This window comes from Aphis gossypii, chromosome 3 (genome assembly GCF_020184175.1).
Source record: "Aphis gossypii isolate Hap1 chromosome 3, ASM2018417v2, whole genome shotgun sequence".
Classification (NCBI taxonomy): domain Eukaryota; kingdom Metazoa; phylum Arthropoda; class Insecta; order Hemiptera; family Aphididae; genus Aphis; species Aphis gossypii.
The window spans coordinates 22,783,645-22,800,615 of NC_065532.1; the positions used below are offsets into that span (position 1 = coordinate 22,783,645).

General features: G+C 31.3%; 3 protein-coding genes across 3 annotated transcripts; 1 reads left to right on the forward strand and 2 right to left on the reverse strand.

The window, feature by feature from the left end:
- Positions 1-1,875: 1,875 nt before the first annotated feature.
- Positions 1,876-6,302, forward strand: LOC126551074 (uncharacterized). The gene is given in 7 exon segments (XM_050203825.1): positions 1,876-2,073; positions 2,296-2,494; positions 2,629-2,705; positions 4,410-4,548; positions 4,618-4,809; positions 4,947-5,089; positions 5,091-6,302. Coding segments are annotated over 7 exon segments (2,160 nt in total).
- A 737-nt stretch (positions 6,303-7,039) lies between these two features.
- LOC126551075 (zinc finger protein 714-like) lies at positions 7,040-7,799 on the reverse strand. The gene is made up of 4 exons (XM_050203826.1): positions 7,643-7,799; positions 7,380-7,571; positions 7,179-7,243; positions 7,040-7,057 (listed from the first exon to the last, which is right to left on the reverse strand). The coding sequence occupies exons 1-4, from the start codon at positions 7,797-7,799 to the stop codon at positions 7,040-7,042; spliced, it is 432 nt and encodes a 143-aa protein (XP_050059783.1).
- Positions 7,321-16,936, reverse strand: LOC126551303 (uncharacterized). Its single transcript, XM_050204279.1, has 2 exons — positions 16,720-16,936; positions 7,321-9,508 (listed from the first exon to the last, which is right to left on the reverse strand). The coding sequence occupies exons 1-2, from the start codon at positions 16,850-16,852 to the stop codon at positions 9,072-9,074; spliced, it is 570 nt and encodes a 189-aa protein (XP_050060236.1). The 5' UTR covers positions 16,853-16,936; the 3' UTR covers positions 7,321-9,071.
- Positions 16,937-16,971: the final 35 nt, after the last annotated feature.

Sequence of the window (16,971 nt, forward strand, 5' to 3'; positions counted from 1 at the left end):
GGTAAAGTTTAATAATTACAATTAATAATAATTGTTTTAATCATTATTTTTATTTATGAATTTGTGATCGTTATTCGGTACATAAAAAATTACAATATCTTAAGCACAGTATATTTGCAAGATGTATTTTAAAATTTAATTTTGATTACTTAAAGTAATAAAAAAAAATATGTGCAGGTGGACCTCTAGTTTAAGAATTTGAAGGTACCTATATCATTGAATGTGCAGATACCTATAATTATTCAAAAATATTGGTAACATAAAAATTTGTAATTGTAATGCATTTTCATTGAATATCAGCTGTTGTATGAATAGTTAACAAATAAAAATTTGAAACTAACAACCAGATAAATATTAATTTGAATAATTTTTGTTCCAGGTAAAATGAATGGACAATAATAGTGAATACATTGCGATCTATTTCTTTTATAAAAATTAATGTAATTTTTTAAATAAAATTACGATATAATATTATTTTTTAAAAATTATAATAATAATTGTACTTATTATATTATATAAGGTAAGTACTAAATAGATATTCACATACATATTCAATTATAGCCTTATGTCATTCATAAAATATCTATAATAATAATGTAGGTAATTGGCTGGGCTGAAGATAATTTAAAAAGTTTTGAAGATGATTGGATGTTTTTAAACCATCTTTTAATAATATATATCGACATACCTAATAGATATCTGAATAAATATATTTATATTTATTATTTAATTTTATATTATATTTATTCAGATATTAAATGTATGATCATAAATGCATTATATTCGATCATGTAGTATACAAGCATAGACATAATAATATATAATATAATATATTATTATGTCTATGAATACACGATTATAAGTAAAATATAGCCCTACTTACTACTAGCGCTTTACGCGTGTGGTGAAAATATGAACTACTGAACCGTTACACATTCGGACCGTATAGCGGGCCGGCGATAGCTAACCTGTATATCTTAAACCGTGGTATAAGGTCTATGGTTATCGCCAGTTATCATTATCACTGTTATAATTTTCTTATCAATGTTATCATTTTATTATCAACTGTTATCATATATTATTTTAATAGCGTAAAGAAAAATGTATAAAAAATCTGGTCTTAGAGTTGAACCGTATAATACCCCCATTTTATTCGAAGACGTCTTTACCCACTTCGACTCTGATTCCATTGATGATAGTAATCAAAACTGTTATACTTAAGAATAAAATCTAATTTAATAGTCATTGGAAATTTTAGCATACACATCCGATCAAATGTCTTTAATTGGTCATATTATAATAGTGATACTTAATAGGGTCGCCGCACATTAAGGTATTATAAAGAATGTATACACATCCTGTAGGCATCTAATTAAATGTAATAATCATTGGCTATTTCAGCAGACACATTAATACATCTGAATTAAATGTAAAGAATTTATTGATGTTTAATAGCAGGCACATCCGGTAGGTATGTAATTAAATGTATTGATACTTAATAGCAGACACATTAGCAAATCCGGATATTATATTGTGATTTAAGAATGTATTGATACTTGGAGACATATACCACCTGGTAAGCATATTATTAAATGTATTGATTCTTAATAGGACTATTTTAAAATGTTTAGCAATATTAATTGATCTTTAATAGCGGATACATTAGAATATTTAAACTTAAATATCGTAGAGACAATTCACACGGCTATTATACTAATGTCTTGTACACCAAACTATGAAGAAACAACTGATAGTTGTCTTTAGTCCGTCTACAGTCTCAAATCGTTGTACACGTATATTTTTCGCTCGTTCCGTCTTTATAAATTTTAGTGAGTTTAAAAGTATTTTTTTAAGTGTTTAAAAATTATTTTAATTATGGCTGGTTCAATTGGAGACATGGCTGTAGTGTACAAGAAGAAGAATTTCACATATGTACCTCCGACACCGCCTGCAGAACTGATTGATTCTACGTCATATACATTGGACTTTGTCGCCCGTAAGTTTTTGAATGTTGGATATGATTCGGAAGACAAGTTCAATATTGTTATTCATATAATAACACCGTCACGCTATGTAAGCATCTATGAGGGTTTTTTTAAGACGGATATTCTCGCTGATGGGGAATATACTGTCATTCATATTAGATGTCCCACAAAAATGTAGAAAACAGATTTTTCTGGAGGATGAATTTATCGCCGCATCAAACATGGTGTATCGAGGGGAAAATGTGCTTGTCATAGAGTCTAAGAAAAAGGAAGGATGTATATATATATTAACAAATTATTATTTGTTTAGCCTACCAGTGTACCATCGTTCGACTGTTTAGACAATACAGCTGATGGATTTGATTCAGACAATTTTGCACAGTACCCTCCATGGTATAATAACCGGGTAATCCATTCACCACCAAGCATTGCTGTTGATGAAAACGACGGTCCAACGCCTTTCAACAAATCACCATCTATTCTAGACAGCAAGCCCACGAAAAAGCGGAGTGCAAAACGGAAACTGTTTTTTGAATAATATTGTTTATTAATGATTTATGTAAAATAAAAACAAGCATGATACTTAAAAACTTTTTTTTTATTTATTTATTAGAATAAGTTTATCAGTAGTATATTTTGGTAGGTTCTGAAACCTCAACCCGCAACCACCTCAACCTCAACCCGCAACCACCTCAACCTCAACCGCCGCCGCCTGATCGCGTACGTGTGTGACGTATATTATAACCTCCCACCCCGGCACCCCACCTCCTCATCCGCCGCGCCACCATATTCCCTACGTAACCGACATATCGTACAAGCATTATCATTTTCTTATCACTGTTATCAAGCATTATTACCATAAATGTTATCAAATGTTATCATATATTTTTACCGCGCGGCCACAGAGTAATAAGAATATAGAGATGGCAATGTGAAATTATCATGAGGCTCAAGCGGACACGATGCAGTGTGACCATTACAGATAAAAATAATTATGAAATCATTAATATCATTAATATCTTACAAAGTTACTACTAGTAGTTATCTTAATATCTTATGTACTATTATAAATTTATATAGTATTACCTATGAAATGTAATATGCTCCTCTTTAGTTTTTTTATTTCTGCTTCTACCACAAATAGCGCAGCTCGGCATTTTAATACTAATAATGTACTATTATAGTCTATAGTGTATGCGTAAATAAATAGTATAATAAGTACCTACTTATAATTATTTACTATGCGCCTTACGGGTAATATATTATAATTTATAATAGGTAATAGGTAGTATTATAATATAATAAATATTATTGAATATTTACTTATTTGCTATCACTTAGACTATTTTTGTCTAAAATAATAAATAGGTAGAACGCAGCGCTATCTAGCTTTATATGTATTTGGTAATAGACACACATGGCAGTATATTGTACATATGTGCTAATATACAATTGCCATCTCTATATTCTTATTACTCTGTGCGCGCGGCATACATTTAATCAGTTATATATTTATTACCACCACCACCCATTGAACGATATACTGTTATATTTAAATACACGTTGAATAATATACACAGAATACTGTACTATAAAATATTATTCGCGGTTGATGTTAAGAGACATTTCTTAGATGTACATATTATAAATATTATCGATAAATGAAAACTAATAGCTTGCACCTGCATACTTAATACTCTATTGCCAAATCCTTTATTCAATTAACTAATAGCTATGAAAACTAATAGCTTAATAATCGCACGTGTCGCCAGGATGTCGTGGACTTTTAATAGGTATCCTTATTCAAATAAATATCAATAATCACACAATACCTTGAAAAAACCATTATATTATTGCCGCCGCCCATTGAACGATATACTATATATTAAATACACGCAATAAATAATCATATAAATACTCTAACAACGTATAGTCTCCACTTATAATTTTAGAAAAATAATATAACATACAAAAATGTTATTAAATTTAGACTTGCTCGCCATTTATATTGAAAGACCCTTTATCATTCACACACCACCTGTACATTAGTGATTGAAAGACATTTCATGCCAAATGATAGTAATAATCACAAATAAATGTCTTCTTATTGTGTCCTACCGGTCGCCAGGATGTCGCACGCTAATGATATTAAAATTAATAATATATAAATAATGATATTAGTGAATAATACATTCCAGCAAAATCCATTAATATTGAAAAAATGTTCCCACCTATTTAATTTCCAGGCACCGCGATCGGACTGAAAGAGCCGGTGGCCGTTTAGTCCGTCTACTGCCTTAAACCGTTGTACACGTCTACGCGCGTCTTTAAAAATTTTTAGTGAGTTTAAAAGTATTACAAGTGTATAAACATTTTATTATTTTTCTTTTCGTTTTCATTTTAAATATGTTTAAATGCGAACAGTGCCCGTTGGTTTTCACCCGTAAAGATAATTTAGTCAGACATGGGAAAACTCATACCGGTATTCGTTTTCCATGTACTATATGTCAGTCAACATTTACATACAAAACCAGTCTCACCAAACATTTGAAAAATGCTCATGGTATGTATACTTATTTATTTTTATTAATAATTTATATCTATTATTAATTATATCTAATATTTTTCCAAGGCATCGCTCCGTCTTATAGCCAGCCTGCATCTCAACCAGTACGACAGAGTGTCATACAGTTCGCGCCTCGCATTGCTCCACAGATCCAGATTACCCCTCAAATTTCCGTTCCCGATGGCTCAGCCGGTAGATCAAATATGTTAACCGAAGACGAGATGTGTATGCAAGCCATGGACGAATTTGAGAATAAAGGTTAGTTTATCGGGATTAATTAGATTTTTAAAAGACCCGCTGATTTTATTTTATCCGTCATGGATTATTTAAATTTTTAAAAGGCATATGTATTACAAGTTAAATGTTTTTATAAAGATATATCAATTTTTCTTTAGATTCTTATACTACGGGCGTTAACGGGAAACGTGTTTCGACCGCCAACACCACCTCGGCTGCTAGGGTAAAAAAGACGCGGATGGATATGGTGAAGGTTCCCGGGTTTAATGAAATTTTGTCGTCCGCGAGTCATAAAATAGTTTCGGTACTATGCTAAAAACATCAGAAATGTAAAAATATATTCAGACTTTCTACGTGGGCTAATGACCGAGCTAGTCAGTTTGTTAAAAACCCACGTACAAAAACATGCAATTAAATTTAACCTTAAGCTCGAGGCGACTTACAACCGCCCCAACGTGCCGAACTCGTCAGAGAACAGGGCGTTCAAGACCTCGGCGATAGAAATTTATCCAGATAGCGACATTAGAACGATTGTAGAGAGAGCATATATAAAGTTGATGAAGGAGGAGGAAGAATATAAATCACGCGGAAGTGGATTTACACTAGAGTCGATAGACGGACTATTGTTGGCGGTCTACAAATATATGCCAATGGGTGGATCATCGTATATACAATTACCGGAATTTATTGAAAGGAAGCGGGGGACAATAAATCCACAAAATGTAGATCAGGAATGTTTCAAGTGGGCAATACTAGCGAGACACGTGACGGGGCCGCCGGTATACCGAGTTAGTGAAAACTATAGGCAGCACGAGGGAAAATATAATTTTGACTGTATTTCGTTCCCGACTCCGATGTCAGACATATCAAAATTTGAAAAAAATAACCCAAACGTGACCGTTAATGTTTACGGCTTGGAAAAAAAGTTTCAACCACCGAAGAAATTCCCCACATACGAGGTGTACCCGCTGCGTGTGGTAGATGAGGAGAAATCAGACCACTTCGATCTGATGCTGGTTACGGATGAAGACAATGCACATTACATATACATTTCTAATTTTTCCCGTCTCATACGTGCGCAGAAAACTAGACATGAAGAGAGAGTAGTGTTTTGCAAGAAGTGTTTCACATCATTCGATGACAGGCGGCATAAATACAAGTTGAGCGGACGGGAGGCGTTAACTCAGCATAAGCTTATATGCGGTGCACATAAGCCAATATTACCGGTGATGCCGAAAGAAGGCGAGTGTCTGCGATTTGAAGCATGGAGAAAAACTCAGAGACATCCTATAGTAATATATGCGGATTTTGAGACACTGCTAGTTAAGACGGACGAGGTGAAGGGAAAAAATACGAAGATTGTTCACAAACATGAGGCTATGAGCTATGGTCTCATTGTGAAGGCGAGCAATGACGTACCGGCAGAGCTATTAGCGAGATACGAGATACCAACGGAACCAATATTATATCGAGGAAGTGAGAGTCGGCGTGATGTGGTGGCGACATTTTGTTGAAACCGTGTCTGAAATAGCATTAAAGACAGAGAAATTATTGAAGACGAATATTCCGATAAATATGTCCGCAGACGACATACAAGTTCATGAAGCAGCGACGCACTGCAATCTATGCAAAATTGAGTTTACCCCACCTTCAGAGGTACTATATCGTAAGACAGCTGACCATTGCCATCTCACAGGAAAATACCGTCAAGCTCTCTGCAATGTATGCAACCAAAAACTACAAACACCCGTTTTTGTACCATGCTACTTCCATAAATTGTCCAACTATGACGCACATCTGATAGTCACAGAACTTGGTTATGACACCCAGACTATTAGAGTGATACCCAACAGTGAGGAAAAATATATTTCGTTTACGAAATATGTGTCAAGTAAATTCCAAATCCGTTTCATAGATACTTTTAGATTCATGGCATCAGGACTATCAACTCTAGCTAAAAATCTTGTAACACCAGGTCTTGAAAACTTTCGTGAAACAGCTAAAGTGTTTACTGGAGACGATATGCCACTTGTAACTCGTAAGGGGGTGTACCCGTATGAGTACACGGATAGTTGGAGCAGGTTGGACGAGACGAGTTTACCGAGCAAGAGGAGTTTTTATAGCACGTTAAACGCCCTGTTCTCTGACGAGTTCGGCACGTTGGGGCGGTTGTAAGTCGCCTCGAGCTTAAGGTTAAATTTAATTGCATGTTTTTGTACGTGGGTTTTTAACAAACTGACTAGCTCGGTCATTAGCCCACGTAGAAAGTCTGAATATATTTTTACATTTCTGATGTTTTTAGCATAGTACCAAACTATTTTATGACTCGCGGACGACAAAATTTCATTAAACCCGGGAACCTTCACCATATCCATCCGCGTCTTTTTTACCCTAGCAGCCGAGGTGGTGTTGGCGGTCGAAACACGTTTCCCGTTAACGCCCGTAGTATAAGAATCTAAAGAAAAATTGATATATCTTTATAAAAACATTTAACTTGTAATACATATGCCTTTTAAAATTTAAATAATCCATGACGGATAAAATAAAATCAGCGGGTCTTTTAAAAATCTAATTAATCCCGATAAACTAACCTTTATTCTCAAATTCGTCCATGGCTTGCATACACATCTCGTCTTCGGTTAACATATTTGATCTACCGGCTGAGCCATCGGGAACGGAAATTTGAGGGGTAATCTGGATCTGTGGAGCAATGCGAGGCGCGAACTGTATGACACTCTGTCGTACTGGTTGAGATGCAGGCTGGCTATAAGACGGAGCGATGCCTTGGAAAAAATATTAGATATAAATTAATAATAGATATAAATTATTAATAAAAATAAATAAGTATACATACCATGAGCATTTTTCAAATGTTTGGTGAGACTGGTTTTGTATGTAAATGTTGACTGACATATAGTACATGGAAAACGAATACCGGTATGAGTTTTCCCATGTCTGACTAAATTATCTTTACGGGTGAAAACCAACGGGCACTGTTCGCATTTAAACATATTTAAAATGAAAACGAAAAGAAAAATAATAAAATGTTTATACACTTGTAATACTTTTAAACTCACTATAAAATTTTTAAAGACGCGCGTAGACGTGTACAACGGTTTAAGGCAGTAGACGGACTAAACGGCCACCGGCTCTTTCAGTCCGATCGCGGTGCCTGGAAATTAAATAGGTGGGAACATTTTTTCAATATTAATGGATTTTGCTGGAATGTATTATTCACTAATATCATTATTTATATATTATTAATTTTAATATCATTAGCGTGCGACATCCTGGCGACCGGTAGGACACAATAAGAAGACATTTATTTGTGATTATTACTATCATTTGGCATGAAATGTCTTTCAATCACTAATGTACAGGTGGTGTGTGAATGATAAAGGGTCTTTCAATATAAATGGCGAGCAAGTCTAAATTTAATAACATTTTTGTATGTTATATTATTTTTCTAAAATTATAAGTGGAGACTATACGTTGTTAGAGTATTTATATGATTATATTATTTAGCGTGTATTTAAATATAATAGTATATCGTTCAATGGGCGGCGGCAATAATAATAATGGTTTTTGCAAGGTATTGTGTGATTATTGATATTTATTTGAATAAGGATACCTATTAAAAGTCCACGACATCCTGGCGACACGTGCGATTATTAAGCTATTAGTTTTCATAGCTATTAGTTAATTGAATAAAGGATTTGGCAATAGAGTACTAAGTATGCAGGTGCAAGCTATTAGTTTTCATTTATCGATAATATTTATAATATGTACATCTAAGAAATGTCTCTTAACATCAACCGCGAATAATATTTTATAGTACAGTATTCTGTGTATATTATTCAACGTGTATTTAAATATAACAGTATATCGTTCAATGGGTGGTGGTGGTAATAAATATATAACTGATTAAATGTATGCGAGCGGCGGTAAAAAATATTTGATAACAAAGTGATAACTGATTACAATAATATATGATTGTGTGAGATAAAAATATATGTTGATTTAATACAAGACCGTGATCGGGCCGCGCGGTAAAAATATATGATAACATTTGATAACATTTATGGTAATAATGCTTGATAACAGTGATAAGAAAATGATAATGCTTGTACGATATGTCGGTTACGTAGGGAATATGGTGGCGCGGCGGTGGTTGAGGTTGAGGTGGTTGCGGGTTGAGGTTGAGGTGGTTGCGGGTTGAGGTTTCAGAACCTACCAAAATATACTACTTTTATCACCAATTTTATTTTTTTAATATGGTGATTCTAATCACCAAAATTTCCTACACAGTATCCTATTTCTGGGTGATATACCATATTTTCAGGACATGTCAGTTCGACTACTGATCCATCCCAACATGAAATGTACTTTTCGTTGGAATTTGGACTTGGAAAATTTCCTCTTGGTTCTTTACATTGAGCTTTTAATGCGTCTCTCGACGGGGGCCCAGTTGATAACGTGGCATCTAGATCAAAAGAATATGTAGTTCCTGCACTGGTACTGACTTCTGGTTCTCCTTTCTCTTTCTTCTTCTTTTTTCTTCTTTTTTCTTTCTGTTCTCCGGGAGTTTCAGAACTAGGTTTTTCAGGCTCAGGTTGTTGTGTTTTCGGATATGTCGGGATCACTTCTGGAAGTTCGGGTGTTGAAGTTCTGATTTGCCATCTTTGACGCATATATTTTCCAATTTTTTTTATACATTTCACTAATAATAAGAAACATAAGTAATTTAAAATTATTATAAAGTTTTGTAATCGAAATTAATCCAACCTAAATAGTAAAAAACAATAACACTGAAATTATTAACTACTTTTCATGATTAATATTGTATAATATTTACATACATACTATTAAAATACCTTAGTAGATACTGGTATGTTCTTAAGAAATTAACATTTTGCCATTTTATCTAATATTTCTATACATATAATATGCATAATATTATCATATTCAAAATTAGACTTTATTAAATTTAACAAATAATAATTTCATAATGTCAGATTAATATTACATGATTATTATATAAAAATTAGTTAAAAAAAAACTTACGTAAAATGCGAAAATCATACTTTAAACATACGTTACATAGCTACACAATATACGTCATATAATATATTTTAATTAATTTTAAGATAAGTGAATAAGATGAAAGAACTATAAATTAACGCCGATCTTTGAATAAACATATTTAATATCAATAATGCTTTTTATATTTCTAATTAAATATATTTTTAACATTTATACACCTAGATATGTTATCTAAATATTACATAAATACAAAAAAAAAAATCAAATTCAATCAAAATCAAATCAAAATCAAAGGTCAAAATGTAAGTATACTTTTTACAAAAAAGATATTTTAAAATATGATCTAGTATTCAGTGATTGAACTATAATCATTATACTGATAAAAATCTACTATGACTGTTAATTTATTATATTCGTACAATTATTATACCTACCAAGGTTTTGCATAAAATGAATTATTATAGTACAATATCTGCAGTACAATATTTTTTTAATGTTTATCTATTTATCTAAAGTCCTTATTGGCTCTGCTGTATACTAAACCATAAAATGTCAAGTACCATAAAAAAATTTTAATACTCAGCAACGATGTACAATTTGCTAAATCCCTTACATTTTGAACACGAAATTTAAAGAAAATTAAGCTATTTATTGTAAATTTATGACTTAGACATGCTTTGACATTTAATTAGAAAATATTTTTAAATGGTTTATTAACTACACATAATCAGTAAGGATTATTGAAAAAAAAAAAAAAAGTCGGCAAGTGGGTACCGCTCTGCTGTACATTATGGGGTGGGGTGGACCTCGGACTGGGGTAGATTAAATTTGAATGCAATGATAAGTATCATTGTATACGAAAAACGATTCTGAACGGAGATGATTTGTCAGTCTATAATATATTATAATTAAATATTGTCATATATTTTATTTTTCAATTAGGACGCATTTGCATTTGGCATGGTTAATCAACTATTCCAAAAACATTGCATGTAGGTAGTTATTATAATTCACATAGATAATATCTATGATAATTCAAAATACCTTATATTATCATAGATATACCTGCTATACCATATAATCACATATAATATTGTACACAGCCAAGGTTTATAGATTAGTATCTATAAACCACGGACTAAGATATATATCTTATGTATATCTTAGTCCGTGGTATAAACTTACTATAAATGTATAATAATATAACATTATTTTCGAAAATTTTAAATTACATATTGGTACCACTGTATAGATTATAATGTTCAAACCACGAATTAAAATAATATTATACTGGATACCCAACGAGAGGTGATAAGGAGCTCCCAAAGTGACTTTTCATGTACAAAGGACTACTAGCGCTTCAAGGGAATTCAAAATATATTAATGTCGTTGTAATCAGGAATTGAATTATATAATATATATATTTCCTAGAAGTTTTATTAATTAATTTAATTCGTGGAATTTAAACGTTGACGGTAAATTATCTTGAAAAAAGTCGCCACTAATATGATTACAAGTGCTAGGTGTAGTTTGCAACAGCTGTTTTAGCGAGTCAATTTGGGTCCCAGAAAAATGGTTGTTTGTATAGGTCGTTGGGTATCCACTATATTTTAATTCGTGGTTCAAACCACGGACTAAGCTGATATTATCCATGAACTCAACGTTTATAGATTATTCAAAATTTGAACTTCAAATGCTAATAAAAAAAAATTGTGCCTATGTATTATTATAATTTTTTAATCACTATAAGAATAACATATGAGGAACTTTGTATAAAATTTACAAGTATTTTTATAGGGCCAAAAAGATTTTATCGACACATAAAAAAACAATTTTCAGAAAAATTGAAAATTTCAGTTGTCTATAAATAGCTCAAAAAAATTAAAAATATTTTGAAAATTAAATCACGTAAAGAAAACGCGAATCTTAATAACTGGTAAAATTTTCAAGTATCTACGACTTATACTTTTTGAATAATAACAAATATTTAAAATCGTCTGAGGATAAATCGTTATCGTTACGCGATTTCGTTAAAATTTAAAATTCAAACGCACTTAAAATTTTTCCTATAATGATGCTTCGAGTTTTCTCTATAGATACTTGAAGGTAAACTTATGGAAAACTTAGTGTTGTATTTTTAATCCTTAGTTATAAACACAAAAAATTTTATGATTTTTCAACTTCAAATAATTTGCAAATATTCATGGTTTTAACGAATTGTTGTCAATATTTGAACTTCAAATGCTAATAAAAAAAAATTGTGCCTATGTATTCTTATAATTTTTTAATCACTATAAGAATAACATATGAGGAACTTTGTATAACATTTTCAAGTATTTTGATAGGGCCAAAAAAATTTTATCGACCCTTCAAAAAAAATTTTTCAGAAAAATTGAAAATTTCAGTTGTCTATAAATAGCTCAAAAAAGTCAAAATATTTTGAAATTTAAATCACGTAAAGAAAACGCGAATCTTAATAACTGGTAAAATTTTCAAGTATCTACGACTTATACTTTTTGAATAATAACAAATATCAAAAATCGTTTGAGGCTAAACTGTTATTTAACGCGGTTTTTGTAAAAATTTAAATTTCAAACACTCATAAAAATTTTTTGTCTGAATCCGTTAGAGTTTTTTTTACAGATATTTGAAGAAAAATGTATGGAGAACCTTGTACCAAATTTTCAAAACTTAGTTATAAAAGAAAAAAATTTTATGGTTTTTCAACTTCAAAATTACTTGCAAATTTTCACGTTTTCGACAGATTTCGTAAAAATTTGAACTAAAAACGCTTATAAAAAAAAATTGTGACTAACGATTTTTAATTTTTTTTAGCTACATTAAAAACAACTTATAAGGAACCTTGTATTAAATTTTCAAAACTTTTTGGTCATCCAAAAAATTTTATCGACACTTAAAAAAAAATTTCTCAAAAAAATCGAAAATTTCAGTGGTCTATAAATAACTCAAAAAAAGTCAAAATTTTTTGAAAATTTAACTATATACAGATACCACTGACATAACCATTTGGTGAAAATTTCAAGTGTTTTCAGCGATTAGTTTTTGAATTACAACCATAAAAAAAAATCGATTTGGTCGAAAACTGGTTTTGCGTAAAAATTGCCGTTTTTCCGTCATTTTTTTTTGTTTTCTCGATTTTTTTGAAAACTGTTGGAAAATGTTAACTTTTTACCTCTATAATGCACCAAGGATATTCACTTTTACATCGGAAACCACCCCCATTGTTTAAAATTGGAGCATTATTTCGACTAGTTATGCTGTACACAGACACAAAAACAAAAAAAAAAAAAAAAACACACACCATTGTAAAATCAATACATTCATCACTTCGTTCAGAATCTAATATACAATTGGATAACAATTAAAACAATGATCTTATTCAAATAGTTGAGTATACTACTGTATTTCCTGCCTTGGTTTTATTGGCTTGAAATAAATTGATAATATTAGGCTAAACAACTATGACCGGTCTTCGATGAGTAATTTTTTATTTTTTTTTTGGTTAATATTATTTTGACCTATACCTTTTTAGGTGTTGTATTAGTGTACTACAACACTGATGGCAAAAACCACTGACCCTGCCCACTACATTCGCCTACTCTTAATCCACACCCCGGGTTTTGTCTATCCGGATTATCCGGATTACATAAATAAAAAGTGCAAGGAAAATTAGGTTTTCCCTTAAGAATAAATAATTTATAAAATCTCATTGGAGTACAATGGCAATGTGACAGCCATGCCATTATTCTATGATATATTTTATGCATATCACGTATCAGAATAAATATTTACAGCAATTAGACAACAATTTCATAATATCAATATTATTATAACATTAGTACTTGGTTAAATTAAAAATATTATAATTGTTACATTATAATAACATTATTCCATATTTAAAAAAGTAATATTCAATCTAAAATATTTCTTAAATCTGCTATTTAAGTTTTTTATAAATATTTAAATTGAAATCTAATAAGAATATTATAATAACATGTATTTTTTTAACATAGTATAATATTTTTTTGCAAATATTCTTTGTATATTTTGAATAGGTATGTTAAATTTACAATATTTTGATTTTAATTTTTAGTAAACATTTCAAGAACAATTTACAAACAATCTAAAATAACATTTTGTTTTAAATGTTCTATGTACATTTCACATGAATAATATTAATAATATTTAAAAAATGACTTTATAATAAGCTGCAGAGGACGCCACACAGATGACAGATTTTGTATGTTGTCTACATCAAGTTCAAACAGAAAATTTACGCTGAGCATATCACGTTTAACACCGTCAGTTCAAAAATTAGAGAGAATTGATCCCTTATAAAATTTCAAGGTAAGATTTTTATTAAGGGCTTCTCATTGGCTTTTTATTATATTTTAAATTGAAAGCGATTTATGGGTGTTTTAAAATTGTAAATTGTTTGTACAACTTAAAATATTCATAACTAGCATAAAAATTAAAATATAATAAAATGCCAATGAGAAGTCCTAGATAATAATCTTACCTTTAAATTTTATAAGGGATCAATACACTCAAATTTTCAAACTAACAGAGATAAACGTGATCTGCTGAGAGTATAATTTGTTATGTGACGCGTTTGTACGCGTTTCATATAGTCTGTGGTAAGACGAAGACAACACATTACACAATGTGGATGTAGCGTCATCTTAAGTGAAAATTAGTAATATAATAGAATATAATATAAGCTAAAATGCACTATTATACCACGCCAATAATTAATAATGTATAATATATTTTAATGTTATTATAGTTATTATAATATAATATTTATATAATATGATTATTTTATCATATTATACTATGCTATGCCCCCATAGAGCTATCTATGCCTTAATGGCTATGCCTTTGTTTACATTATATTATTAAGAGGCCGTCACACTAGGAAAAAATCGACCGTAAAACATGGTTTTTTGATTCCAATAGTACTCAAGTCTCATTAGTCGTAGAAACATGATTTTTGTACCAAATTAAACGTGAGAAGTTGTACTAAAAACTGTTGGAACAAATTTTTTAAATTTGTTTTCAAACCGATTTTATTTATATTTGAAATTTGTTAAAATTTTAAAATTTTTAAAAAATTATATAAAATCAGCAAATTGAGATATCAAAATTCTGTATGCATTTCACTTTTAGTGTTACGGCCTCTTAATAATATAAGATAATTAATCATCACGCGTCGCCGTCGTCATCGTACGTTACGTCGACTGCACGTCTCGATTCAACTATTCCAGTGAAAAACTTATTTTACGGCTAAAAATAGTTACATATAAACAAAATCCAATCATATCATTGGATGTGACTATACTCTATGGTTGTGACATTTGGCCGAGTGGCGAGTACATGACGCTGTCTAATGATTTGAGTTTTCATTTACGCATTACGCATTACGCATTACGCAATACCTACGCTTATAATATTGTGACTTCTGAATTCTGACTCGTCGTTACTTTGCATTTTGCCTTTACTGCATTCCTCTTTTATTTAAATATTTAGTTGTGTGCTACTGGTGGTTCGTCTCATTATACAACTACAATATTGTGCGTCTTTTTAAAAGTAAGTACCCGTTTTAAATATTTGTATTTAGTACCTAGGTGGCTAGAACACTAGGTAGTTCTCTACCATTATAGGTAGGCACATAATAATAACTAATGTATCCTTTAAGACAGTGTTTCCCAAAGGCTATCTTGAAAATTTGGATTTTTTAAACATCGTGTGCCGTGATTTATAAAAATTAATTTTAATGTGCCACGATGGGTATGCGGTATTGCGGTCTACCGTTCGTTTTTATACTTCATATTACATATTATATGCGATCTATTATAGGTGCCATATGGTCGATATTTTTTTATCAACCATACGTAATTACTAATATTATTATAAAAAACTTTCAAAAGCTCATAGCACACTGGTTGAAAACTACAGTTTTATAGGTTGTATAAATACATCGATAGTTGTGACCGTTATCGAATTAATGAATTGATAATTTCAAGACTAACCGACACTGTGTCGCTAAAAATATTACAGTCGCGTACTTATTCAACTTTTATATTTTTAACGTATAGACGTACCTATACTGAGTGCGCCGAAAGAGTGCAAGTCGACTATCAAGTTCTGCGCATCATCCTGTATCTCCCTGCTATCAAAACTGATTTCCCTATGGCGCAGTGACGTTTTGGAATGCGCAGTAAAACCGAATTTGGTCGCCGCCGACTTGCGCTCTCAGTATATAGTTTGTTATGGGCTATGAGATATCTGTAAGATATCTACAAGATATCAAGGCTAAGTTAGTATGACCATGCCTCGTGTCGAGGGCAATGCGGATGCTACTATGACCATGACACGTGTCGGGATAGTAAGCGCACCAATAATTATAGTGCACTAATGATGCATTTGAGATGTTATTGCACATTCTCAAATTCGTGTCCGAATTTGCAACAACAACTACAAGGACACCTGGTTTTACCCAGAAGGCGACAACACGACGTAAACAAGAGACGCACCACAATATATAAGGGAGCCCGAAGACCAGCAACGGCAGATGTAGGTACCAAAGCTATCAACAACTGAGCACTTTCACGTCACTCAGCCACTTATTTTGTTTGTTATATGTATTTTATTTATATGCAATAAAGACATATTTCGTTATTAAGTTTAACTTTCATTCAAAGTAACCATTTGGATTCAAATCTGATACTGGCACGCAACAAGTTGAATTTATTTTCAAACAATTTTGATAACCAATGGATTTATAAAATAAATGTGTAGACTGTAGGGAGCCGACTCAATGCATAAATCTTGGGAGCCAATTAAATACGTTAAAATGATGATTACCTAAAACGTCCATTTTCCGATTCAAATGATTTAATCCCTCCATTTCCCGATTCAAATGATTCAATCCCTCCATTTTCTGATTCAAAAGATTCAATCCCTCCATTTTCTGATTCAAAAGATTCAATCCCTCCATTTTCTGATTCAAAAGATTCAATCCGTCCAGTTTGGTGTCTATCGTCGTCAAATTGCATTACCATCCTATAAATATAAATACGACATATGTGTTGAATAAGTAACATAGTCGAACATAAT